The following is a 26,837-nucleotide window of genomic DNA, read 5'->3' as shown; positions in this document are numbered from 1 at the left end:
CTCAACTGACCTAGGTGTTGTGTTATATTTTTAAAAAACCACCCTGTGATTGCATCCATACTTTTGACTGTACACGGATACATGTGCACTTCTTGTGCCACAACCCCTCTATTGTTCACACCTGAAGCCTGGAAGCATGTTCTTGAAGGACAGTCTAGTGCACAAAAGCTACCACGGATGAAGGGTGTCTCTATATACACATCTCTGCTGTGGTATGGCCCTGTACCCATTCTACAGTGTCGTGTGCACAGGAGAAAAGGGTGTATACCAGGGCACTTATCATAGCCCTCCAGGGCCATTCCCACAATACACTTTGCTGCCTGACCCTTACCCAAGGGTATAAATGTCCCTGACACCTTCCACACACCGCAATGATAGTAACAGCCAATGCTGAGCACTTCAAAACAGTTTTCTGTTGATCAGTACAGGTGATTGTGAATCATGGTTTGAGAGCAGCCTTTTGGTCTCTAAAGCATGCACAGGTGCTCATCAATGTGTGGTTTAGAGTAGATTGTCCTCCACGACTTCATCTTGGTCAGCAGGAACATTCATCTGCACCGGGAGATTTCATGGAGACTACATTCCGTCCTAGTGCCAGGAGCATATAAAGTAGCTCAGGCTCCTTTACCAGAGAGTGAAGGACTCCCAACAGCCTCCCTGGGAGGGGATTTAGCACATGCCCATGCTACGGTGAGCTGGACTGGGTGCTTTCCAGAGTGGCAACTACAGAGCCTGAAGTGACTAGCCTCATCATATGTCAGGACACTGATAAGAGACAGGACAAGGAGACATCAGGGACTTCAGGAATTCCCAGAGGAAGTGCCAGGAGACATGGAGGAAGAGGAGCATCTAAAACTGCATCTCTACCCAGAAGACTCAGTGGAAAAAGACCCTTTGGAAGAGTCTGAAAACCCAGAGCTGCTGCAGGAACCAAAATCTGATATTTGTGCGTTTTTTTACAATGGATCCCCATTTCCCCAACAATATCCCCTCTTGCTCCGCTGCTACCCCCACCACAGCCTGGCCTCCATGATGCGCCACCCTCTCTCTATCCCAACATGATCCCAGAGCAACACAGGGCTGCAATTAAATGATTTCAGTGGAATCCCATGAACCAATGTAAAGCATTGAGCAGACACGAGCAGTCATGCTTCTGTCTGTGGATTTCTAAACCAGCACTGATAGTGGTGGTCCCCAGGCCATGCAAAAAGAGGTGATGGGAAGTGGGGGCTGAGAGAGGGAAGGAGCAGATTTTAAAAGGGCTCGGGTGGGGAGAAAGACCAGTTTCATGGCACTTATGGTTGTGCAAAGATCCAGCACCACCTCTCTCCCAGCTCCTATCTTTCCTTTCCCTTATGAATGGAAACCATGCGGAAGTGGGTGAGGTTCATTGGTGATTTGTATGGGGGCCAATATAGGTCTGGAAAGGGAACCATTTGGTTTTCTGAAGAACGTCAGAGCGGCCCATTCTCCCTGTGACCATTTAAAATGTTTTGTACCTCTCCTAGTCTCTGTTGTCTGTCCCCTTCCCATGCTGAGCCACTCTGCGGAATCTGAGAGAAATGGGGGAGGGTGAAATATCTACTTTGGGGGTTGCACAAACACAATGCCAGGTCTCTTCGCAGTGGAGAGGAAACTGATTTGCAGTGTTAACCAAAAGGGTCAGGGAAAATTCAGCAAATATACTCTTCTGGAATCACTCCGTTTCCGTGTATGTTTCAGTGCTGTTCACTGGACACAAGGGCCGGACTTCCTGTCAATGGAGGGCAGATTATGGGGTAGGTGGACAATTTTCTGTGGTTTTCTGTTCCATTTCCATGGGAACGCAAAATGCTAGTTTAGAATACAGTCTGTTTCCTCTCAAATTGCTGAATTATGCTTATTGGATTCGGTGGCAATTTGAGCAGAAATTCAAGCTAGTTCTTCAGGTCTGTAGCAGCAGGGCTCCCCAAAGCCCCGCACTCAGAATACATAGTGGGGTCACCATTAACAGAAACATCTCTCTGGCATATGTGGCCAGAGGTCCTCCACAGTGCTGGAAAATCATTTCTATTTTGCGTTCTGGGACGTTCAAAACTGCTATGGTCAACTTTTAAAGACGAAAAAGGTGACTGGTAATGTTATCCCTGAAGGAACTGAACCACACCCCAACAGGCCTCTTGGTGCACTGTGAGCATTAGAACATTTTAACAAAAGTATTGTAGGAAACCATTCCGTTGGTACGACAGAAGCAGCACCGCAGAGATAGCCGAGGAAGATGCAAAAGGACCCTGGAAGACCTGCTTCTTGGCATAGACAGAAAGAGTCAAGAGCAGTTCAACTTTCTTAGAGCAAGGGAGGAACGGGGTCTTAAGAAGGACGAGGCATTTCTGCAAATGGAGAGACAGCACACAGGCAGTGGGAGGATGCACAGAGGGAATGGGATCATGCAGTCCTCAGTCCAGCTGGTGGCAGAATGCGTTAAGGGCCCACCCGCCACTATGGTTGCTGCTTCTCTCCAGGAATAAGAACCACCTTCTCTACTTACTCCTTCAGCTGCCACCCAGAATCCCACCACCACTGTAATGGGGAGGAGCATGCCCAACAAAACATTCTCCACGGGCATCCAAACTCCCTCACAGGGGAATCCTCCAGTCCAGAGCATCCAGGAGAAGAACAATGAGCCCAATCCTATCTTGTAGCCCAGCCTGTGTTCTGACCTCAAGCCCACGCAGGATATATCCCCAGTTGTCCCCCGGCACAATATTCTGCATTCACTTCCCTCCACCTCCTCTTGTCAGTCTGAGAGGCAAGGAAAAGGCAAGGTGGTGTCCATAGACATCCGTGTTTGCCCACTTCTCAGAGAATTTGACTTCTCTTTGGTTCATTTGTTCCTGTTAAAAACATTTTAACTCTGTTTGATGAATGTTTGTGTGTAAATAAAAGTTACTGTGCACTCCACTTGTATGTGCACCACCTTTTCTGAGAATGATCAGTGTGATACCTCTCACATGTTTGGGATGGGATGGCAGAATTCACGGCACATTATTGTGAATTCTTAGAAGTCTGTTGCGATTGAAATGTAAACAATCTAATCTTTCCGACATGCCCTCTTCTCTGCACCCTCCTGGGCCGTGAATTTGCTAATTTGTTGGTTTTTTTTTAAGGGGGTTCATGACAGTGAAATAACTGTCGCTGTCCAAAGCACCAGAATGAAAAACAGAAAACAGGTTAACTGAAATGTCTTTGTGGCTTTGTTAACAATTTATGTGATAATACAGACAAGGGAAACAAAACTACATTAGCATTGAAGATATCGGACACTGAACGTATTTTTATAATTCCTTTTTTCCCCTTCCACCACCACCAAACACTTGCCATGGAAAACCATGGGAGTAATCCTGCATAGCACTTGATAAGTGCTGTGAGCAAAACATTGTGAGGAAGGAATGTGTGAAATCCCTCTCAAAACCACCCAACTTTTAAAAATTACTTTAACAATGCTTAAAGGCTCCCCATAAAGCTACCAGACACAGAGCAGTTACCATAAACCTTGCTCAATGCCACGCTCAAAGGGTGTTAAAACTCTGCTCAGCACAAAACCACAGCCAAAGGTGTTAACCTTGAGGGCCCTTCTCCAATTGTTTGCTTTCAGTTAACATTTTAATGATAACTGCAGGGGATTGAAACCCACCATGGTGTCTAGCAATAAAAGTATGTGGCGAGAATATGTGTAGGATGACGAGGAGATGAGACTTGATGTAGAGCCATTTTTATTAAAAAGAAAAAAAATCTTTCAGTGACTTTAATGTTTTCTCTTTGTGTTGCATTGCTTATTTTTTATTTTTATGTTTTTAATTGTTGTTGGAAGAACATTATAGCTGAACCGAAAATCATTTGATTTTAGCGTTTTGCTTCCGTATCACTGGTGTGTCAAATACAGTTCTTCATCATCAAATACTTGATGATTCAGAAAGGTTCATTCTATTTAAAAATGTGATTTCTTTTAAAATGTAATTAGTTGTATATGAAACAAGAAAGCCTTCTCACATTGTCTACTTGTAGAATAAAGTGCTGAGTAAATACCAGTTCAGAATTCTTTTAACTTTTCCCAAATAACCTTTGGGAGGTGCAATAAACTATTCCATTTTCAAGTCTCATTAGTTGCCTGCATGTATTTTGCCAATTAAAAGACCCATACTGTAGATTACTTTATAAGATCTCATGGGGTTAAAGCAAGTTTGATCCAGTTTCATTGCTGATTTAGGGGTGTAGTCAGACATTAAAGGCTTCTAGAGCTTCAAAACTAACAGCAGTAATTCCTGCATCTCGTATTGTAAAAAAATAGAAATATTCTTTCAGCATTCTTAAGCATTATATTTCATGTTCATAATTAGACAAGGACTTCTGCTATATATAAAATTTTACTAATAGAAGTTTTGATTGTTTGTTTATTTGTTAGACAAGTTTTCTAGATATCTAGGCAGATGTTTCAGAAACCTATTCCTGAACTGATATTTTTAAGTCTTTTCTATTAAATGTGATTCCTATTCTTAGGTTTCACTTGCACATCTCCCACCCCCCGCCCCCCGGTAGAGACACAGCTTCTAATAATCCACCTGTATCATTTGTACCAAAGATGATTTCATCATCTTTTTATTTATTTATTTATTTTCTTGCACACAAACAAGATTTTTAAGATCAGATCCTTTAAGTAAATGGGGCTAAATAGTATTTACTTTTTGGAATCTGGCAAAATTCTCTAAATTTTTCAAGTCTGATTGAGGTAGGTGAAAGAAAACTTCAGATACTTTGTCCAAAGAGATAATGGATGTTCTCCAAACAACAAAGAGTTTGAGGTACAAATCTATGGAAGGAAATTAATGGAAATATTGCAGAATCTTGTAACACAGGAATGTTGCATAACTTTTTACATTAGAATATACAGTACCTCACATCTGTTTTCAGACTGGAATGCAATTTAGTGATTTCAGTTAATGTGACAGTGTACATGATTTAATATTAGCAAAGAGACTTATGTAGACCATCCCATAGTACATTCCCTAGTTAAGGAGGATTGAATATTTCTTGTTCCCTTTTTAACTTTTTTAAAATCTTTCATTGTCATTAGAAAAGACCAGTATAGTGTCTACCAAATGAGCTAAGACAGTCAAATACAGAAGCTGAAATCCTCATTTCTGAAGACACCTGCACAAGTGTTCCCTCTAGAGACTGAGGGGGAAAATACAAATGGCAGTTAATTTGCTAGAAGAAAGAAGCCTACATGGAGAAATCACAAAGAGTAGTCAACACTGAAAGACAGGAAAGTTTGAGTCCAGAGGTGGAATGGATATGATGAAAGGCAAAGCAAGCTTGAAGAAGGTGATAAGGAAGGAAATCACTTCTGGATCAATTCTATCTAGATATTAGAGACACTTCACTCTTGAGTAGGTGGATGATGATCAGACTAAAATATAGATGAGGACACAGAACCTGACGGGCTGTAAACGCAGGGTGAGTTAGAGGGCAAAAATAGGTATATTATCTTAACTAGTTACTTAATCGTAAAGAATATGACCTAAAGCTACGGTCTTTTATGAAGAAAATGCTGCCTCCCGTGTGCTAGCACAAGACAAGTCCAGAAAAAAAGGGGAAAAGGGTATCATGAAGTATTTCAGGGAAATTTCCACTTACTGCACACTACAAAGTGACATTTGATAGAACCAAGAACACGTTGTGGGGCATGCAAAGGGATGTGAAAAGTGGGCCAAACGATCCACTTAAATATCTGTCCACAGCAAAGCAAGAGTGAAGAAAGAAGGCTAACAACTGAGATTAATGTACAGATGCAACATTGATTTTTATAAAGAGGAAGGCCTTGGATTTATTTTACTATTTTTTTAAACTACAGATAAAAACCTAATGGCAACTAAACAAATGAAAATACAACAATCAGTGTTTGTTCCATAATTAGAGCCTTGGTTTTGTGAACTGATGGGGATTCACCAAGATGCATCATTAAATTGCTTCACGTTCTAGATATTTTAGAAGTCAAGCTTACAGCTCTCTACCCTAGCGGTACCACTGCTATCCCAGGACTGCTTAAAGGATCAAAGGCTTTCGCCTTCTCTCTGCCCATGTGACTCTCACTGTGGGTGCTTCCTTGTTGCACTCATTTGTCATGGTTCTTGCTACCTAGTCACTTCTTGCAGAAGCAATAGCCTAAGTTTAATCTCTGAAAGTGTTTTTTTGTTTGTTCTTACTGATGGCAATTTCTCAGAAGAGTTTTTGATCTAACACTTTATCTGCTGATTTCTCTGTCCTCCTTTTGATCTCAGGACAGTATCCCTTCTCCCTGCTTTCAGTCAAGAAGTGGTAGCAAGAGCTGAGAAAAAATCAAGTATTACTAAGCCACCCATTGTTTTCAAAGTTTTAAAAATGCATACAGAGATTGAGGTTTATCACATGTAGCTATCAAATGTTTTTTAAGTTTGGAGAGAGAGAAAAAATACATTTTTTTTAACCTTTGACTCCAGATACATGAATAGAAAATGCTGCATTTGTGCAAGGATGCCAGAGGTATAGCTGTTTTGTAAATCTAACTGCAAATTCTAACTTCTGTATGATTTAAATCTGAACTGCAGTGTTGCATTAACCTAGTTTCCTGCATTTCATAGTCTCTCTCTTTATATGACTGTAGGCTAACCTATAACCTTTAACTACAGTTCAGGTTATTTTTGTATAGTTCCAATACTGCTCAATCTTATTGAAGATATCTTAGAGAGCATAGTGATTCTGCTTATATCTGTAAAAGTCCTGAATTTATTTCTTGCATATTGCTTTCCCAACACATAATTTTTCATATATCTCCCCAAAAATACACTTACTGTATTTTTATTTTTTTTGTCCTTCACTACTATTGTCTTGAGGATCATTCGAATGGCATTAGTGCATTAATTCCATCTCTTGGTTGAAATAAAGGTGAAAGAACATGTGGTACTGACCCCAGTGTGTTCAGCCCAAGTGGTCAGGCTGTGTACTGGGGTTCTTCATGCATGGGCGATGAATTATCTCCCTCTTCCTCCTCCTCTTCCTCTTCATTCCTGAGGCTGGATCTGGCACTTCTCTGTAGTCAGTAATACAGATCTGAGTTTTCCTACCTCTAGCTCTTCTGCTGGAGCACATTTGTCTTCAGCCCCCTCCTGCATGACTGTATAGACTTCACAAATCAACCCTACCTCTGCACCTAGTGACTTCGAAACTGGTTAGACTGGTTAGCGGGGAAGGGAGCTGAATTTGTCTCTAAAGGAATACTATCTGGATACTTTATATTGCCTGGCTGATGAAAAGAGAACCTCTTCAACTTGGTAAGGAACCTGCCATTAAAGTCTGCCTAGTGGGGCTCTTTTACATGTAATATAGAAGAACCAAATTATTTTAGTTCACTATATTTAATTTGTGGTGTGTATTTGTGTGTGTGTGCATCCATGAGTCAAACCAGACAGTGTGGAAAGGAATAGTTACTTTATGAAGAGTTTATAATCTATGGGTTACATCATTTTACAAGGAGTCAATGCAAGTTCTGATCAACTCTATCTAAAGAAGAGCTCTTAGCTCAGACACTCTGCTTTCTTCCCCAGACCTGAAGGAAGAACTCTGTGTAGCTCAAAAATGTGTAGCTTCCACCAACAGAAGTTGGTCCAATAAAAGATATTGCCTCACCTACTTTGTGTCTCATAAATAGTAGAATTCTGTTTCTGTGTTAGAAGTTGAGGCATAAAATACAAATTATGGTATTTTACATGATTTGCATTTACTTAGTGGTCTTTCATGTGTCATTAAGCATGCATAAGATTAAATTTAATTATTTGCATTAAAATATGTATTTCAAAACATCATAAAAGCATAGTAATTCAGTAATTAACATGGTAGATAATGACAGCCGTTCCATTCAAGCTCTCTGTATACAAGAGTTCACTGGTTTTGCTGATTTTCTCAGTTGTATTTGTTTTAGGACATTTACAGTCAAGGTATCCAAATGAACAGAAACCAGGCTTTATTTCATAGTCTGGAGGCAAGTTAGTATTACCAACACTTTGTAGCTGAAACAAAAGAGGCTACAATGCAAAAGCAAATACTTGTTATACACTTAATTAAAAGGTATAGCAGTCATTGAAAGTTTTAATGAAGGCAGCATTCACAAATTTGGATGCTCATCCAGCTCTCCATGAGGTCTAAAATGGAATGAGCTTGTCCAGCTCTCTCTGAGGTCTAAATTGGATTGAGAATCATGGAGTTTACCAAACTATACATGTTCCTAAAGAAATATATAATTTGCTAGGATTTTAAAACACATTTGAATCACATTAATGAGAATGTGAATAACTGTATGGATGTTTGTTAGGGGGTGAGGAGGGATAGTGGTGTTTACTTGGTATCTAAAAGCACTGCTGGAGATATTTTCATACCCTCAATTAAGAAAATGGGATAATTTGTTTTAATGGTAACATAGCCATGAAGATTACATTTGCTGTAAATAGTTTTAAAGGAATCGTTAAAGATGTCAAAGCTTTCAGCAACATTGATAAATTATTAAATGTAATGTATACTGTAGATCACAGAAGCAAAGAGTGAAATTCTTGAGGGAGACATTCCCCCGCCATGTTAATAAAATATACAGTGGCAGAGCAGCAGCCTTTGCTGAGGCTAGGCTTGGAAAGGTACCAGAGAGAGTCACTAAAAGTTGTAGTTTATGGTTCTTTATGTGGATCATGACAACAAACAAGGGTTAACTTGGACGTTTATAAAATAAAGGGGCAGATATATTTGTGCAAGTGTACAGTTGTAACCCAAGGCTTTGTGGATCAAAGCTAGCAATAAAGTACCATTTAGCTAACTTTCCAAAAAAAAGAAGAGATTTTGTTAAGGCATGCTCTGATAGCCAATGTTCTCTGTCTGTCTTAGCTGGTTAAACCTTCTAGAAATCTCTGGCCCACTCCAGTGAATTGCCTTCCCCACAGAAAATACTGTTCATGGAGGTCATTGGTGTCGTTAATTAAAAGCTTAATTGCTTTTGACATTGTGTAGACTTACTGCTAAAGATCATGCTTCTTTCCAAAGAAATCACTGTAATCGCATTGATTGAATGATTGAAATATCTCAAAATAACATTTCATTTACTTTTTAGTTTGGTCTGCTTTTTGTATTGTCACTTTTTAAGCACTGTCTTTCATGTTACTAGACACTTAAATTGAGTGGATTGTAACTCTGAAGAAAATTTCTAAGCTTCATCAACTGATATAAAGAGAGTAGTGCAGAAAGATATAAACGATAGCAATTCTCTTAACATCAAAATCCTTGGACTTTGAGCAGGCACTTTAATGAAAGGCTGAGCAAACAGAGACGCCTTTGAGCAGTTTAAGAGCCATTGAATGAAAGAGTGTGGCTTTACTTTGCTGTAATCCTATTAGTGTAGGCCTCCATTGAAACAAGATTCTTCTATGGTTCAAAATTAAGTGGGTGGATTACAAAACACTGTTTCAGACATGTTCCTATCTGCTGTATGTATTCCAAGACCAAAAAGTGTTACTGTTTAGCTAAGATTGAAAGTATGCTTCTGTAACTTAAGGGACAAAAATATTACAGGGATGTTATAGTTATCCCAAAATGAAACTTTACAAATTCTGGAAATTAAAAATTAAGGTTACAGCTAAAAGAAATTCAAACATGGTAAGGTATGGAAATATACACTTAACTCCCCTGCTCAAGAACCTAAACTCTGTCCAGGAGTGTGTGCAACAACCATATGATTACAATTAAGGCATTTTACTAAATGTGACCCCAAAACTGTGAGAGAGAGCGAGAGAGAAATCAGTTTAATATAATCTGGGACCACAGCCAGTAAAATGCCTTAATTGTAATTTTATGGTTATAGCACACAGTACAGGGCAGAGCTAAGGTTGTTATATATATTTCTCCCTCTTGGCTGTCTGCAAGAGATGCAAGTAAAGTTTTCTCTTCCTTTTTCATCTAGATTCGTTTTTTTATTCTATGCAAAAAAATCCTAACTCCATATGTTGCTAAATTGTTTTATATAGCACTCCATACCTTAGTCCATCCCTTAATTGTTATTGTGACGCTGGCAGACCAGGTGCCAGGTCTTGCCAAGGCTATAGATATCAGCTGAGCACTGACCAATTCATACTGGGAACCAGACCAGCTCACTTGTACATTAGTATTATTCAAAATAGGTGTTAGACTTGTAAGAATGTGTTTAGACTCTATAAAACACTTGTAAATTGATGCATGCATTAATCGTACTTGGAATATCTGTATCCCGTGCTATAAAGTAATATATAATTTTTACTTTTATAAATTTTATCCCCTCCCCACCTATCAAGAAAAACTGAACAAACCATTTGTAGAACATCACATTACAAAGACTTGGTTAATCTCCTTCTCACAGCCGTAAGGGTGCTATGTGCAAGAAAGCCAATCCCTTCATCTTGAATGCTGGAAGAAGAAAATAAAACAAGGAAATAAAAAAAAATGTTCATCCCTCTTTTGATGTTTGGACTCTGAAGACTGGAGCTAGGAAATAAAGCAGACATCCTCAGGATCAACCTGGGTTAGCCCTAAAAGACATTCAGTCATGACATATTACAACTGCCACCTTTTGGAACCATAGACTGTAATTCATTTGCATATATATGTTGCCTGCTTTAACTCTTAAATAATTCTTTTGTTTCTTTTTCCTAGTTAATCAATCCTTAGTTAGTTGGCTATAGGATTGGCTACAAGCATTGTCTTTCATGTGATATCTGAGGTACAAATTGATCAGGGGTAAGTCTCTTGGGACTGGAAGCAACCTGAATCTTTTCTGATCTTTAGTGTGTGGCAGCCAACTATCACTGAGTCCAGCTTGCCTGAGTGGTAAGATAGACAGACTGGAGTGTCCAAGGGGACTGTATGTGACTCCGTGGTAAGACTGTTATAGTGTTTCAGTTCACTTTTTTTACTGGATTGATGAAATCTAATTATAGAACATACAACCAGTTTGGGGTTTCTGCCCTGCTTTTTGACAGTGTGCCCTGAGGCTGACATTCATGGTCGTGAACCACTCCAAAAAGCATGACAATTATATCGTGGTAATAAATTCTATCCTTGGATTTGTATAACTGTGGCCAGACACACTGTTTTTAAAAAAAGTTTTCAGTTAACAATACATTTATTTGTCCCCAAATAAAAACAAATAGGTTTCTGTACTGTACCTGTGGACAGAGTTGTATTAATTAACTTTGTACCAGTTTGAGACTAAAACTATATATTTTCATCACTATCAGATTAACTCACTTGGTCCAAAACTCACTGAACCCAGTTTAAAGATGACAATATACCACTAAATCACAATAACCTATGATATTTGGCGATTTGTTAGTGTCAAGGTACTTTAAGAAATACTGGTTTTAGTCCAATTCACTTTTTCTTCATTGTTTGTTCCATTGAATGATTGGTGTAGTTAATCATAGATATCTGCCTAAACTAAAGTATTTAAAAATATCTTATATATATTATATGATCACTGACAGGAAATTGCAAAGGACACTAAATCACATTTGTCTTTCCTAGGAATCTGTCGTAAGATGGAAATTTCAGTAAATAGGAAAAAAAAATGCTATAACTTAGTGTATAAGAAAACACCAAGATACAAGTGTGGAGTTTCTATAGTTGACTAAGTATCCCTTCCCCATCCTCCCAACCCTCTTCCTCCTCTTGAATGGTTTCATATCTTTTTTTAAAAAAATGTTGTAATATATTGATGTGCAATGTCATACAGCATTTTTCTACATTTAACAACAGTTATAGTTCCTTAATAAATTGTTTTAAGTATAAAATTGTGCTGGATTCTGATGCACCAGAATATGGAGGACATCAGAGACTGGACCACAATACAGAATACTTCACTGAACAATATACACATAATTATCGATCTAATTCTCTTTTGGTAAGTAAAAGTTTTCATTCTGTTTTAATTATGTAACTTATTTCTCAAGCAATTTTGATATATTTGGAGTCATCAAAAACAAATGTAGATATACTGAAATTTTTGTTTGTTTGTTGGTGTTTTTTTGAGGGAGGATATTGAAGTCTTCCAAAATCAGTGTTTGCATGAAAACAATAGACTAAATTAAAGGCCACTGGTGATGGGTATGATTTGTTTTGATTTTCTCTTTGACATTCCACTTAAATTTGCTTGCACCTTCTTAGGACAAAATTATTGTTATATTCAAATATTCTTTGCAGAGAAAGAATGTGCATTTTAATGTGCATTTGAGTTATCACTTTGATAATCACCATATTCATTTGCTTCATTTTCATGTATGAATAACTTTGCATGCTTACCTTGTGATTAGAGATGGGTAGAAACTCTCATTTTTGCATTGCTGCTTCCCCACCACCACCCCTCTCCACAAATTTGGATCTGAGCAAATCATGTTTGCAAGAGGCTTTTACTTCCTTAGCTGGCATAAAAACTATGTAAGGTAGAATTGACATCAAACATTCCCACAAAATGGTTTGAGGGGGCTCCAGCTCTAGGCTGACGTAAGGGTTCCACACACTACCACAGATAGGGTCAGGTATATATTGTAATTTCTTTGAACCAAAACCTTCTATACTACTTCTGTCAGAAGCTGCCTTTCACCTTATCAGAATGTTTATTTTGAAAGCACAATCACTAGCCATATCTAAATCTGGAGAGTTTTTATTATTATTTATTTTGCCATTTTTCCATTCTGAGATTTTTGTTCCATCTACTAATGAAGCCTGACTGTGTATACAATACATTGTATAACCATTTTCTGCTCTTGAGCAGCGTATGTGAAGTGACTTGGTTGTCTTAGCCAAGTTTCTACTGGATATGTATCTACATTACAAAAAACTACAAACACAGCTGGCACTCTTGTTGAGTCTTAGTAGAAACTAAGATTTGAGAAGGCCTGGATATTATTACACTCACCATTGGAAGCGAGCCGTGTGGGTCAGGACTGAGCCACATTGGTTTGTCAGCATGAGGAAGTTTGTACTGTATCTCTCCATATTAGATGTATATCATCATATCACAGTGTAATAGATTCCACTGTATCACGTGAGTGCCCGTACTGTTTCTGCTGTGCCATATCTCTTCTGAAGTTAAATGGAGGCCTTCCGTTCCCAGGGCTGCCCCATCACGTTTTTTGAGCACTAAATTAATTTTGTAAATTGACAATGAAGAGCGTGTCATCGTTTTTGTGGGAATTATGTTTCTCAGCCGTTTTCCTTGCGGAAAAGTTCTTTTCACTTCATCATGTCTTTCGTCAGAGGATTGTGAAGACTTTTGTTAACAATTATTTAATATCTCAGGCTCATGGCACCCTTATGGTGCCGGTAAGTATTTCTATCGATTTTTACTGACAGGAAAAGTGAGGCACCAGGAAGTTGTGATTTTTCTCAAGGTTCCTTAACAACAGAGGGCTCCAGGAATTCTAGCTTCCAGACCTCTAGTCCCAACCCACTACTGTAACCATTGGTGAACATTAACTCTCTGCTACTAACTTGTTTATAATACTTACAAAATTGTTACCCTTAACTTGGAATGTAAATACTATTTTTAATTCTTATATGAGGAATGTGGCAAATGCAAAGCAGATATGTCCAGACATGAAATGGAAAGCTGGGACTTACTAAGAGTGCGTGGAAGAAAAGCATGCAAGGCATACATCAGTAGGCAAAAGAAGTTAATATTTTCTTTGAGAACGAGCTGTGGCATGGCAATGGCACATCAATGTCAGAATCCCAAGAGTGTGAGTCACCTCACTTTTTTATATCCCCCAGTGATCCAATTCACAGAGCAACTTGGATGGCAACCTCGTAAGAAGCCACCAGTTGGAGGTAAAGTGCCAGTAAAAGGAAACCAAGGTTAGGAAAGAGACGGAAAAAAACCAAGATGAAACGTTAGTACTTAAAATAGTTGAACCAGTATGGTAGCTAGAGCTTTCAATCCCTATTTTGAAATAAAGCCTGTGTAAATACCAATTTAGATCCCAATCCTTGGATAAACAGTCGTCTTTGGGGGGCATTATTACAAATGTAGTTAATATTTTCAAAGCTGACTAGGTTATTTCACCATAGAACTCTCATTGAAATTAATGAAAGCTGTACAGTTACCTTCTCCACTTGATGTTGACATTTTCAACTGTTTTTTACTGTTTGGTAAATCATCTTGTCTTCTCAAGAAGATGCTTGAGAAGGGCTATGGGTTCCTCATTTCAAAAGTTTGAATTCCTCTCCACTACAATAATAAATAATAAAAATAGTAAACAATATTATTATGGTGGCACACAATCTGCACCATAGCTAAGATTGCATCTGAAATGTTTTGTTTAAATAAAGCCACCTGTGAAAGCACTATACAAGAGAATAAAAATATATACAGAATAATACTGTTCCTGGAAATTTAAGCCCAAATAAACATGGAGGGTTAATTTTAAAGGAAAGATAATATATAGAGTGTAATCTTCATTCAGTAATATTTTTAGAAGGAACATCTTCAAAGTGATGATAGAAAATGAGCAGGAAGAAAGTGAGACACATGTGGAGGGGAGGGAGAGGATGAAGAGTAAGTTCTGGAGTGTAGGACTTGTTCCAGTAAACTTTGACTAAAAGTGGGATGATGGTATGTGAACCCAGATACTTGTTTGTAAAGGTCATAAGGAGCAGGTTTGAAAACCATTAAGGGCTTCAAAACAAACAAACAAAAGAAACCTCAATCTTTTTCCATTGTTGACGTATCTAAATGCTCTCATTTGCTAATTTTGCCATCTCGATGCTCACTCCCATTTCCCAATCATTAACAACATACATTAAATACCACTGATCCTACAGTGAAATCTTGATGGCATCCCACTGTTAACCTTTTGCCATAATGAAAATTGACCTTTTATTACTATTGTTACTATTAGCCAGTTCCTATATGGGACAATACTTTACTTCTCATACCATAAAGAAAAGGAGTACTTGTGGCACCTTAGCCCTGGTCTACACTAGGACTTTAGGTCGAATTTAGCAGCGTTAAATCGATTTAAACCTGCACCCGTCCACACAGTGAAGCCCTTTAATTCGACTTAAAGGGCTCTTAAAATCGATTTCCTTACTCCACCCCTGACAAGTGGATTAGCGCTTAAATCGACGTTCCCAGCTCGAATTTGGGGTACTGTGGACACAATTCGATGGTATTGGCCTCCGGGAGCTATCCCAGAGTGCTCCATTCTGACCGCTCTGGACAGCACTCTCAACTCAGATGCACTGGCCAGGTAGACAGGAAAAGAACCGCAAACTTTTGAATCTCATTTCCTGTTTGGCCAGCGTGGCAAGCTGCAGGTGACCATGCAGAGCTCATCAGCACAGGTGACCATGATGGAGTCCCAGAATCGCAAAAGAGCTCCAGCATGGACCGAACGGGAGGTACGGGATCTGATCGCTGTTTGGGGAGAGGAATCCGTGCTATCAGAACTCCGTTCCAGTTTTCGAAATGCCAAAACCTTTGTGAAAATCTCCCAGGGCATGAAGGACAGAGGCCATAACAGGGACCCGAAGCAGTGCCGCGTGAAACTGAAGGAGCTGAGGCAAGCCTACCAGAAAACCAGAGAGGCGAACAGCCGCTCTGGGTCAGAGCCCCAAACATGCCGCTTCTATGATGAGCTGCATGCCATTTTAGGGGGTTCAGCCACCACTACCCCAGCCGTGTTGTTTGACTCCTTCAATGGAGATGGAGGCAATACGGAAGCAGGTTTTGGGGACGAAGAAGATGAGGAGGAGGAGGAGGAGGTTGTAGATGGCTCACAGCAAGCAAGCGGAGAAACCGGTTTTCCCGACAGCCAGGAACTGTTTCTCACCCTAGACCAGGAGCCAGTACCCCCCGAACCCACCCAAGGCTGCCTCCTGGACCCAGCAGGCGGAGAAGGGACCTCTGGTGAGTGTACCTTTTAAAATGCTATACATGGTTTAAAAGCAAGCATGTGAAAGGATTACTTTGCCCTGGCATTTGCGGTTCTCCTAGATGTAGTCCTAAAGCCTTTGCAAAAGGTTTCTGGGGAGGGCAGCCTTATTTCGTCCTTCATGGTAGGACACTTTTATCACTCCAGGCCAGTAACACATACTCGGGAATCACTGTAGAACAAAGCATTGCAGTGTATGTTTGCTGGCATTCAACCAAAATCCGTTCTTTCTCTCTCTGTGTTATCCTCAGGAGAGTGAGATATAATTCATGGTCACCTGGTTGAAATAGGGTGCTTTTCTTCAGGGACACATTCCTGCTGGGCTGTTTGCCTGTGGCTGAACAGAAATGTTCCCCGCTGTTAGCCACGGGGAGGGGGGAGGGTTGAGGGGGTAGTCACGCGGTGGGAGGAGGCAAAATGCGACCTTGTAACGAAAGCACATGTGCTATGTATGTAATGTTAACAGCAAGGTTTACCCTGAAAGAGTGTAGCGACTGTTTTATAAAATGTGTGTTTTTAAATACCGCTGTCCCTTTTTTTTTCTCCACCAGCTGGATGTGTTTCAATGATCACAGGATCTTCTCCTTCCCAGAGGCTAGTGAAGATTAGAAAGAAAAAAAAACGCACTCGAGATGAAATGTTCTCCGAGCTAATGCTGTCCTCCCACACTGACAGAGCACAGACGAATGCGTGGAGGCAAATAATGTCAGAGTGCAGGAAAGCACAAAATGACAGGGAGGAGAGGTGGAGAGCTGAAGAGAGTAAGTGGCGGGCTGAAGAGAGTAAGTGGCGGGCAGAAGACAGGGCTGAAGCTCAAATGTGGTGGCAGCGTGATGAGAGAAGGCAGGATTCAATGCTGAGGCTGCTGCAGGACCAAACCAGAATGCTCCAGTGTATGGTTGAGCTGCAGCAAAGGCAGCTGGAGCACAGACTGCCACTGCTGCCCCTCTGTAACCAACCGCCCTCCTCCCCAAGTTCCATAGCCTCCACACCCAGACGCCCAAGAACGCGGTGGGGCGGCCTCCGGCCAACCAGCGACTCCACAACAGAGGATTGCCCAAAAAAAAGAAGGCTGTCATTCAATAAATTTTAAAGTTGTAAACTTTTAAAGTGCTGTGCTTAATGTGCTGTGTGGCATTTTCCTTCCCTCCTCCACCACCCCTCCTGGGCTACCTTGGTAGTCATCCCCCTATTTGTGTGATGAATGAATAACGAATGCATGACTGTGAAGCAGCAATGACTTTATTGCCTCTGCAAGCGGTGATTAAAGGGAGGAGGGGAGGGTGGTTAGCTTACAGGGAAGTAGAGTGAACCAAGGGGCGGGGGGTTTCATCAGGGAGAAACAAACAGAACTTTCACACTGTAGCCTGGCCAGTCATGAAACTGGTTTTCAAAGCTTCTCTGATGCGTGCCGCGCCCTCCTGAGCTCTTCTAACCGCCCTGGTGTCTGGCTGCGCGTAACCAGCAGCCAGGCGATTTGCCTCAATCTCCCACCCCGCCATAAACGTCTCCCCCTTACTCTCACAGATATTGTGGAGCACACAGCAAGCAGTAATAACCGTGGGAATATTGGTTTCGCTGAGGTCTAAGCGAGTCAGTAAACTGCGCCAGCGCGCCTTTAAACGTCCAAATGCACATTCTACCACCATTCTGCACTTGCTCAGCCTGTAGTTGAACAGCTCCTGACCACTGTCCAGGCTGCCTGTGTACGGCTTCATGAGCCATGGCATTAAGGGGTAGGCTGGGTCCCCAAGGATACATATAGGCATTTCAACATCCCCAACAGTTATTTTCTGGTCTGGGAATAAAGTCCCTTCCTGCAGCTTTTGAAACAGACCAGAGTTCCTGAAGATGCGAGCGTCATGCACCTTTCCCGGCCATCCCACGTTGATGTTGGTGAAACGTCCCTTGTGATCCACCAGAGCTTGCAGCACTATCGAAAAGTACCCCTTGCGGTTTATGTACTCGCCGGCTTGGTGCTCTGGTGCCAAGATAGGGATATGGGTTCCGTCTATAGCCCCACCACAGTTAGGGAATCCCATTGCAGCAAAGCCATCCACTATGACCTGCACATTTCCCAGGGTCACTACCCTTGATATCAGCAGATCTTTGATTGCATGAGCTACTTGCATCACAGCAGCCCCCACAGTAGATTTGCCCACTCCAAATTGATTCCCAACTGACGGGTAGCTGTCTGGCGTTGCAAGCTTCCACAGGGCTATCGCCACTCGCTTCTCAACTGTGAGGGCTGCTCTCATCCTGGTATTCATGCGCTTCAGGGCAGGGGAAAGCAAGTCACAAAGTTCCATGAAAGTGCCCTTACGCATGCGAAAGTTTCGCAGCCACTGGGAATCGTCCCAGACCTGCAACACTATGCGGTCCCACCAGTCTGTGCTTGTTTCCCGAGCCCAGAATCAGCGTTCCACAGCATGAACCTGCCCCATTAGCACCATGATGCATGCATTGGCAGGGCCCATGCTTTCAGAGAAATCTGTGTCCATGTCCTGATCACTCACGGGACCGCGCTGACGTCGCCTCCTCGCCCGGTATCGCGTTGCCATGTTCTGGTGCTGCATATACTGCTGGATAATGCGTGTGGTGGTTGATGTGCTCCTAATTGCCAAAATGAGCTCAGCGGCCTCCATGCTTGCCTTGGTATGGCGTCTGCACAGAAAGAAGGCGCGGAACGATTGTCTGCCGTTGCTCTGACGGAGGGAGGGGCGACTGACGACACGGCTTACAGGGTTGGCTTCAGGGAGCTAAAATCAACAAAGGGTGTGCCTGTACATCAAGGAGTATTTCAGGCAGGACTGCACGGAGGGTTCCAATAAGAAATGGTGCACCAAAGTTATCGTTCTTATTGGAACAAGGAGGTTAGCCTGGCCTCTGATTGATACATGGCTAGATTAACCTCGCTGCGCCTTCTCTGTGACTGACTGCAGTGTGATCTAGACAGGGGAGGAGGAAAATGAGTCCAAAACAAATCTGGTCTATGTCTTGTTCTGACCCACTCCATCGATCCTTTACATCTTTGGCTGGCAGCAGACAAAAAAGCCGCGAAATGATTGTCTGCCCTTGCTTTCACGGCGGGAGGGAGGGTGGGAACGGGGTCCTGACGACATGTACCCAGAACCACCTGCGACAATGTTTTTTGCCGCATCATGCATTGGGATATCAACCCAGAATTCCAATGGGCAGCGGAGACTGCGGGAACTGTGGGATAGCTACCCACAGTGCAACGCTCCAGAAGTCGACGCTTGCCTCGGTACTGTGGAAGCGCTCCGCCGAGTTAATGCACTTAATGCACTTAGAGCATTTTCTGTGGGGACACACACACTCGAATATATAAAACCGATTTCAAAAAAACCGACTTCTATAAATTCGACCTAATTTCGTAGTGTAGACATACCCTTAGAGACTAACCAATTTATTAGAGCATAAGCTTTCGTGAGCTACAGCTCACTTCATCAGATGCATATCGTGGAAACTGCAGCAGACTTTATATATACACAGAGAATATGAACCAATACCTCCTCCCACCCCACTGTCCTGCTGCTAATAGCTTATCTAAAGTGATCATCGGGTGGGCCATCTCCAGCACAAATCCAGGTTTTCTCACCCTCCACCCCCACACACAAATTCACTCTCCTGCTGGTGATAGCCCATCCAAAGTGACAACTCTTTACACAATGTGCATGACAATCAAGTTGGGCTATTTCCTGCACAAATCCAGGTTTTCTCACATCCCCCCCACCCCCATACACACACAAACTCACTCTCCTGCTGGTAATAGCTCATCCAAACTGACCACTCTTCAAGTTTAAATCCAAGTTAAACCAGAACATCTGGGGGGGGGGGGGGTAGGAAAAAACAAGAGGAAACAGGCTACCTTACATAATGACTTAGCCACTCCAAGTCTCTATTTAAGCCTAAATTAATAGTATCCAATTTGCAAATGAATTCCAATTCAGCAGTTTCTCGCTGGAGTCTGGATTTGAAGTTTTTTTGTTTTAAGATAGCGACCTTCATGTCTGTGATTGCGTGACCAGAGAGATTGAAGTGTTCTCCGACTGGTTTATGAATGTTATAATTCTTGACATCTGATTTGTGTCCATTTATTCTTTTACGTAGAGACTGTCCAGTTTGACCAATGTATATGGCAGAGGGGCATTGCTGGCACATGATGGCATATATCACATTGGTGGATGTGCAGGTGAACGAGCCTCTGATAGTGTGGCTGATGTTATTAGGCCCTGTGATGGTGTCCCCTGAATAGATATGTGGGCACAATTGGCAACGGGCTTTGTTGCCCAACTTGATTGTCATGCACATTGTGTAAAGAGTTGTCACTTTGGATGGGCTATCACCAGCAGGAGAGTGAATTTGTGTGTGGGGGTGGAGGGTGAGAAAACCTGGATTTGTGCTGGAAATGGCCCACCTGATGATCACTTTAGGTAAGCTATTAGCAGCAGGACAGTGGGGTGGGAGGAGGTATTGGTTCATATTCTCTGTGTATATATAAAGTCTGCTGCAGTTTCCACGATATGCATCTGATGAAGTGAGCTGTAGCTCACGAAAGCTTATGCTCTAATAAATTGGTTAGTCTCTAAGGTGCCACAAGTACTCCTTTTCTTTTTGCGAATACAGACTAACACGGCTGTTACTCTGAAACTTCTCATACCATGACAACTTTCCCTAATAACCCTTTGTGATGGACTTTGTCAAAGCCTTTTGAATGTCTAGGTAAATTATGATGGTTCACCCTTTCCTTTTAAAATTTGATGAGGAGCAGGGAGCTAATTACAGTGCTTGCTCATTATAACTGACAACATCTTACATATGGTTTCTACTTTTGTCAGGTATAAAACTGTTCACCAATTTTTTTTTCCAGCTCATTTGCCTAAAAATACATTTTTCTGTCAAACAAAGCTATTTATTACTTCGGCAAATTTTGCAAATAGTTTCAGTCCAATAAGATTTTAAAAAAAAATATTGAAATGTGGGGGGTTTTTTACTTTTTCAAAGGGAAATATTTTTACATTTTAGCTAGTGTTACTTACCTACTGAGGAGAGACGGAAATTATTTGGTGGCAGCGCATGTGTGTGTGACTTGGAGTTTCAAATGAAGAAAAGTATAATATATATTCAAAAATATACCAAATCATACCTACCAAATATCTGAGGGTTTACTCTATTTAAATTCATTGCATTCAGGGCACATTGCGTTTTTTAATGGAGGTTTATGGATGAAAGTAATAAAGGAACAGTGAATCGTGTAGCTGTTTAAGGGTATTTTGTACAGTAACACCACTGACAATTGTTCCTGTGAGTCCTTTTACTGAAAATACAAAGCCATCGTTTTTATAGTAATTCTGCTATTCCCAGCTTCAGAGCATCAACAATGTCCACATCCAAAAAAAAATTGTTCCTGTCTATTATAACCATAGAAATATATGTAGATCTTGCAATGTATATTTTACTGATATTTTTGCTCATGCTAACGTACTGTACTATAATCCTCTCTGTTATAATTGGCCTGCAGCTAAGCCATTAGCAAAGTAGATATATAATTATACTTTTTATAAAATCCATTCTATCAGTAAAACTTAAACTTAGCTTTTACTTTTGCTTTAGTTGTGTTGAAGTAGCTTGAAAAAGTCACCTTTTTTTAAGATAGGGAATTATTCAATTTTCCTTATGCACTTATTTATATAGTCTGTTTCCGATATATAATATATAATAAAATAATACAACGATTCACAATCAGTTCTGTTTAATTTAGGACACTCTCAAAGTAACCCCAAATAATATATAAATACATAATTATAATTTGGGGTTACTTTGAGAGTGTCCTAAATTAAATAGAACCGACTGTGAATCGTATTAAGAAAAATCCTTATTGTCACTTTTCACTTTGGCTCTAACATATAATATTCAGTACTAGAATTCAATTTTCTGCATTCCTTGAGACAGTTAATAGACTAAAGCATTATCATAGAGTGAAATGCTATAAAGCACTTTGTGACCCTTATCTTTGAAAATAGTCATTTGCATAACTTTCATGACAAGGATTTGTGCATTGATTTTTAAGGGCCTGATGTAGTCTTTAGCTGACTGGGATTTTTTTAGACCCTAAAGATTATGTAGAATAAGCTTTGTATTTAGAAAATTAACTGTTTCTAAAAGAGAAGGGGATAAAATAAAGGTTAGATCTTTAATACCAGCCAGCTCTTTTGATATTTTTACCGCCTATTGTGTACCTGATGATTAAAGCTTTTTAGTTTCTATTCATACATGTTCTTAGATTATTTGATTTCTGAGGAAAGAAAACATACAGTGGGATGGCTTCTAAAACACCTGGTACTTTTCCAGTAGACTGCATTAGTGTATCATATTCTCTTTAGTTCCACCTCATTCCTTGTTTCCCCTTCTGTAAACAAAATTATAGAAAAATAGCACAAGAGAAAACAAGAGAAATCTTGTGATAGTCTCTGCAATAGCTGAAGTTATTTTACGTAACTGAGTTGAGACCATTCTGAAAAATTACAAATATTTGTTATATTAAAGAGCCTACCATCCCCATACATCTTGTATGCTCATCTGTGACTTAAGGCTTGCCTACATGGGGACACTCGGGCAAATTAATCCAAATGTACTTTTCATATAGATGAATTAAACCTCATTTAAACCCTCGTGTGGATGCTCTTATTCAGAATTAAAGGGGCCTTAATTTGGTTAAGGTCCTTTTCACTGAATTGAACTAATTTCACTGAATTAAGATAAACTGAATTAAGGCCACTTCAATTCTAAATAAGAGAATCCACAGAAGGGTTTAATGTGGTTTAAGTAATCCACTTTAAACATTAATTTGGATTAATTTTCCTGAGTGGCCCCATGTTGGCAAGCCCTAACACGACTTTCTGCTTTCTCTCACAGATTACCCATTGAGGATACAAAAACTGTCATCAGTGATTAATAGCCACCTATCAAAGACTATATTTCACAGGCCAGTCTGCATGTCTTTATCCCTGCCAATTTCATTATTGTCCTTTCAATTAGGTATTTTCATAGATTCATAGATGCTAAGGTCAGAAGGGACTATTAGGATCATCTAGTCCGACCTCCTGCACAACGCAGGCCACATACTATCACCCATCCATTCCTGCAATAAACCTCTCACCTATGTCTGAGCTATTGAAGTCCTCAAATCATGGTTTAAAGACTTCAAGGAGCAGAGAATCCTCCAGAAAGTGACCCATGCCCCATGCTACAGAGGAAGGCGAAAAACCTCCAAGGCCTCTTCCAATCTGCCCTGGAGGAAAATTCCTTCCCGACCCCAAATATGGGGGCTAAACCCTGAGCATATGGGCAAGATTCACTAGCCAGATACCCAGGAAAGAATTCTTTGTAGTAACTCAGATCCCACACCATCTACCATCCCATCACAGGCCATTGGGCCTATTTACCATGAATATTTAAAGATCAATTAATTACCAAAATCATGTTATTCCATCATACCATCTCCTCCATAAACTTATCAAGTTTAATTTTAAAGCCAGATAGGTCTTTTGCCCCCACTGCTTCCCTTGGAAGGCTATTCCAAAACTTCACTCCTCTGATGGTTAGAAACCTTCGTCTTAATACAACTCTGCTCTCCCATAGTCATTTTCTGTTCTGAAATGTGACTGAGAGCATGGCTACACTTGCATATGTAGTGCACCGGGAGTTAAACCAGCCCTTGGAGACAGCAGCAGGGAAAGTGCTGCTGTGTGTTCACAATGTGCTTAGGGTGACCAAACAGCAAAGACGCAAAGATCGGGACATCTGGTCACCCTAAATGTGCTCCTTGTGACTGTGGAGCATGTCCACATTAACAGCTCTTGCAATACCACAGAAAGCAGTGCATTTTGGTAGCTATCCCAGTGTGCAAGTGGCTTCAGCATGCTTTGGAAAGGGTTTTGCAAAGCATGAGGGGCAGTGTGTGTCAGCATGCTATCTTGTAAATTCAGACAGCAGGAGGGGGAAGGGGAAACCCAACATCAGCCTCCACCTCTCTCTCTCTCTCACACACTTACACGCGCACACACACACACACACCCTCCCTGCCTCTAATGGTTTGCTTTGTGTCTCAGCTGTCAGAAACGGAGCTTTGAACGGGGATATCAGCATGCCTGCAGCCAAGTTCAAAACAATGACCAGAGTGAACGCTTGACTTCAGGGGATTATGGGATGTTTCTGGAGGACAGTCGCAGTGCAGTAATGCAATAATTTATCCACACGGACACAGCAGCGCTCCAGTCAGGGCGCAGAAAGCTCTATGCTTCTTGTGGAGGTGGATTACCAAGAGCGCTCCAGCCAAGAGGTCCGGGAGCTCTAAGTGCCTTGCCAGTGTGGACACTTCAGGAGTTAGGGTGCCCAGGGCTGATTTAATGTGCTCTAATTTGCAAGTGTAGCCTAGGCCTTAGGACAGAGGTCTAAACCCTTTGCAGCATATAATTGATTACTTATAGGCTTTCTTGCAGAGGTGAATTTTGAAGGATAAGAGGATAGTCAGCTTATGGACTAGTTCAGAGAAGGTAATGTGAGAAGCTGAGAAACATACAGCGGAGCTGGAGGGCCAATATGATGAGACAAGAGCTAACAGAATGGGAAGGGCAGTGTTATGAAGGACCTTGAAGGTGAGGACCAGGAAGATGGAAATTGATCTAGTGCAGCAGAAGAGGATACAGTGGGAGGGATTCAGAATTGGGTAAAGTGATTAGAACAGGCAAAGATGATGATTTTAGCAGCCAATTTTCTATGAAGAGGAGAGATACGATACAGGTGTTTGGGAGGCTGGAGATTACCATAATCCACATAGGGGATAATGAGAGCATGGATGTGTCCTAATACTTTCTGGATAGGAAGAAAAGGGTGGATCTTAGAAATATCATGGAGAAAGAAGCAGCAACATTTGGACACAGCTTGATTTTGTAATGCAAACGAGAGGGGGAACTCAAAGATATGAACTTCACGTTATGGGTTTGAATGACAGGGAGGATGATGTGGGTGTTCAATGGGTGGTGTGCAGAGTGAGTTGGGAGGGAAAACCAAGAGTTCAGTTTCATCTCTCGTTAACTTCAATGGACGATGAAACATAAAGAAGGAGATTCAAAGTCAGGCTCAGATTTGGTATTGGAGGGAAGGGACAGATCAGGATTGGAGATAAGATTGTAGTTGAAACCATGTTAGTGGGTGAAATAATCCAGAGACTGTGTGTAAATGGAGAAGAGTTGGCAAATAAGACCCTTCTGGGACCCCTGCAGCAAATGAAAGAGTGGGAGGAGGACCAACAAAAATTATACCCATCTGATAGCTTAAGAAATGAAGCAAGACTTCGAGGGGCATGATCAAGGTCTGTGCTCATGTTAATGTTGAACTCACCTGAAATTTGGATAAGTTTTGGCCAAATGCACGAGCATCAGCCTACATCCACAAACTTTGAGCAGGCACAGGCTGATACAGTTCTTAAGGCCAAGAAGCAACCCCACCACTTGTGCAAATCTCTTCTTTGTTGCCTTTTGGGAGGAAAGGGTTTGTGTGTTTACCCTGTCCCCGTTCAGCTCTTGGATGCATCCTGGTGGCCACCTCTGGAGAATCTTCCAGAGACCCAGTAGCAACTTGAATATTACAAAGTTATAAGAATAGGGCAGTCACAAAGTAGGCTGAGTGTTTCTAGTCCCTAAGGTCTTCACAGTACTCTTCTCTGCCCCTTGTTGCAGTAGGAGAGGGAAGATGTTCTCTTTCCCACAGCAGTGGATTCCTAAACAGACAAAGTGAGGAGAAAGCACAAGATAAGCCTTAGTGCACAGTTGCTAGGAAACTTGTTTTCTTAGAGGTTTGGGTGTTACAAGTCCACTCAAATGGATCCTGCAAGGCTTAGTTCTTGGAAACACAAACTGGATGCTGCAGGGCTTGTTCAGCCCTAATGAGGACACATTTAACACTGTTTAAAACATTTTTGGCATCAGCAAATGTAAATTATTCAAGCTAACACCTGATAATGCTCTTTCGCTAAAGTATGTCTGATCCTTTGTCCAGAACATCCTTCTTTGTGTTTTATACCACTTAAGGCATGGCAACTGATAGATGCTTCTAAAATGATCTTGACTGTTTAGTCTATGTGCTCTGTTAAACCTTTGAATAACATTCCTGTTCTTCATAAGAAATTACAAGAAATTACAACATACAAATTCATGTATTTTGAATAAAGGGATGTAAGTCGTACAGAGTGTAAGAGATGCATGCATTTGTCAAACTATCATTGTTTACATATAACCTTCTGCTGTCTCTTGCACACAGTTTAGGTTGGCAATTCACAGGTAAAATATAATGCCCTTAGGAAGATGAAAATTGGGAATTAAAAACCGTAAACACCACATTTTAGGAAATAATATGTGTGTGTGCATTCGAAGTATGTTTTTGAACTCCAGAAAGTGGCATGTGACAATACAGAGAGAAATAAAGACCTGATCCTCTGCAAAAGAGCTTCCAGTCTAAATTGCATGGGACACCAAGTGTTAGTAATAAAAGAAAAGGAAGGGGAGCTAGAACAAGGGTTAAACATAGAATTGTATTTTGCATAAGTCATGCATCCATTTTGATTGCTTCATTGTTCTTAAGTACATTAATGCATTTTGTGTATTAAGTGGACTTTTAAGAGGGTTTTAAATTAGGAGTGGACAACATGTCTTGGAAGGCATTAAAAAAAATCAAATGTACATAATTAGTGGCATCAATCAATGGTGATATTTTGTGGTATTACAGCCCTGGCTACCCACTTCC

The 26,837-nt window shown here is 40.9% G+C and overlaps 2 protein-coding genes across 6 annotated transcripts in view; both read left to right on the top strand.

Moving 5' to 3' along the window:
• GBE1 (1,4-alpha-glucan branching enzyme 1) overlaps positions 1–26,837 on the top strand; it is a 303,297-nt gene that overhangs the window by 263,514 nt on the left and 12,946 nt on the right. For 4 of the 5 annotated variants that reach the window (XM_073304014.1, XM_073304034.1, XM_073304024.1 and 1 more), the window contains one exon: positions 11,866–11,983. In XM_073304014.1, coding sequence (XP_073160115.1) covers positions 11,866–11,983 — 118 coding nt within the window. Of the gene's footprint in view, positions 1–11,865; positions 11,984–13,851; positions 13,964–26,837 lie in introns of those variants that run through there. The other variant, XM_073304050.1, reaches the window with a different exon arrangement.
• Positions 15,256–17,557, top strand: LOC140894993 (uncharacterized). Its single transcript, XM_073304063.1, has 2 exons — positions 15,256–15,988; positions 16,565–17,557. Exons 1-2 carry the CDS (start codon positions 15,403–15,405, stop codon positions 17,104–17,106), a joined length of 1,128 nt encoding a protein of 375 aa, XP_073160164.1. The 5' UTR covers positions 15,256–15,402; the 3' UTR covers positions 17,107–17,557.

The sequence above is a fragment of the Lepidochelys kempii genome, chromosome 1 (genome assembly GCF_965140265.1).
Source record: "Lepidochelys kempii isolate rLepKem1 chromosome 1, rLepKem1.hap2, whole genome shotgun sequence".
Lineage (NCBI taxonomy): Eukaryota > Metazoa > Chordata > Testudines > Cheloniidae > Lepidochelys > Lepidochelys kempii.
Note: the sequence above shows the minus strand (reverse complement) of the source record. Positions and strands in the feature narration are given on the sequence as shown.

Coding starts and splice junctions, on each gene's coding strand:
- LOC140894993 (XM_073304063.1), top strand. CDS start 15,403: ATGCAGAGCTCATCAGCACAGGTGACCATGATGGAGTCCCAGAATCGC. Junction 15,989..16,564: donor AGGCGGAGAAGGGACCTCTG/GTGAGTGTACCT, acceptor TTTCTCCACCAG/CTGGATGTGTTTCAATGATC.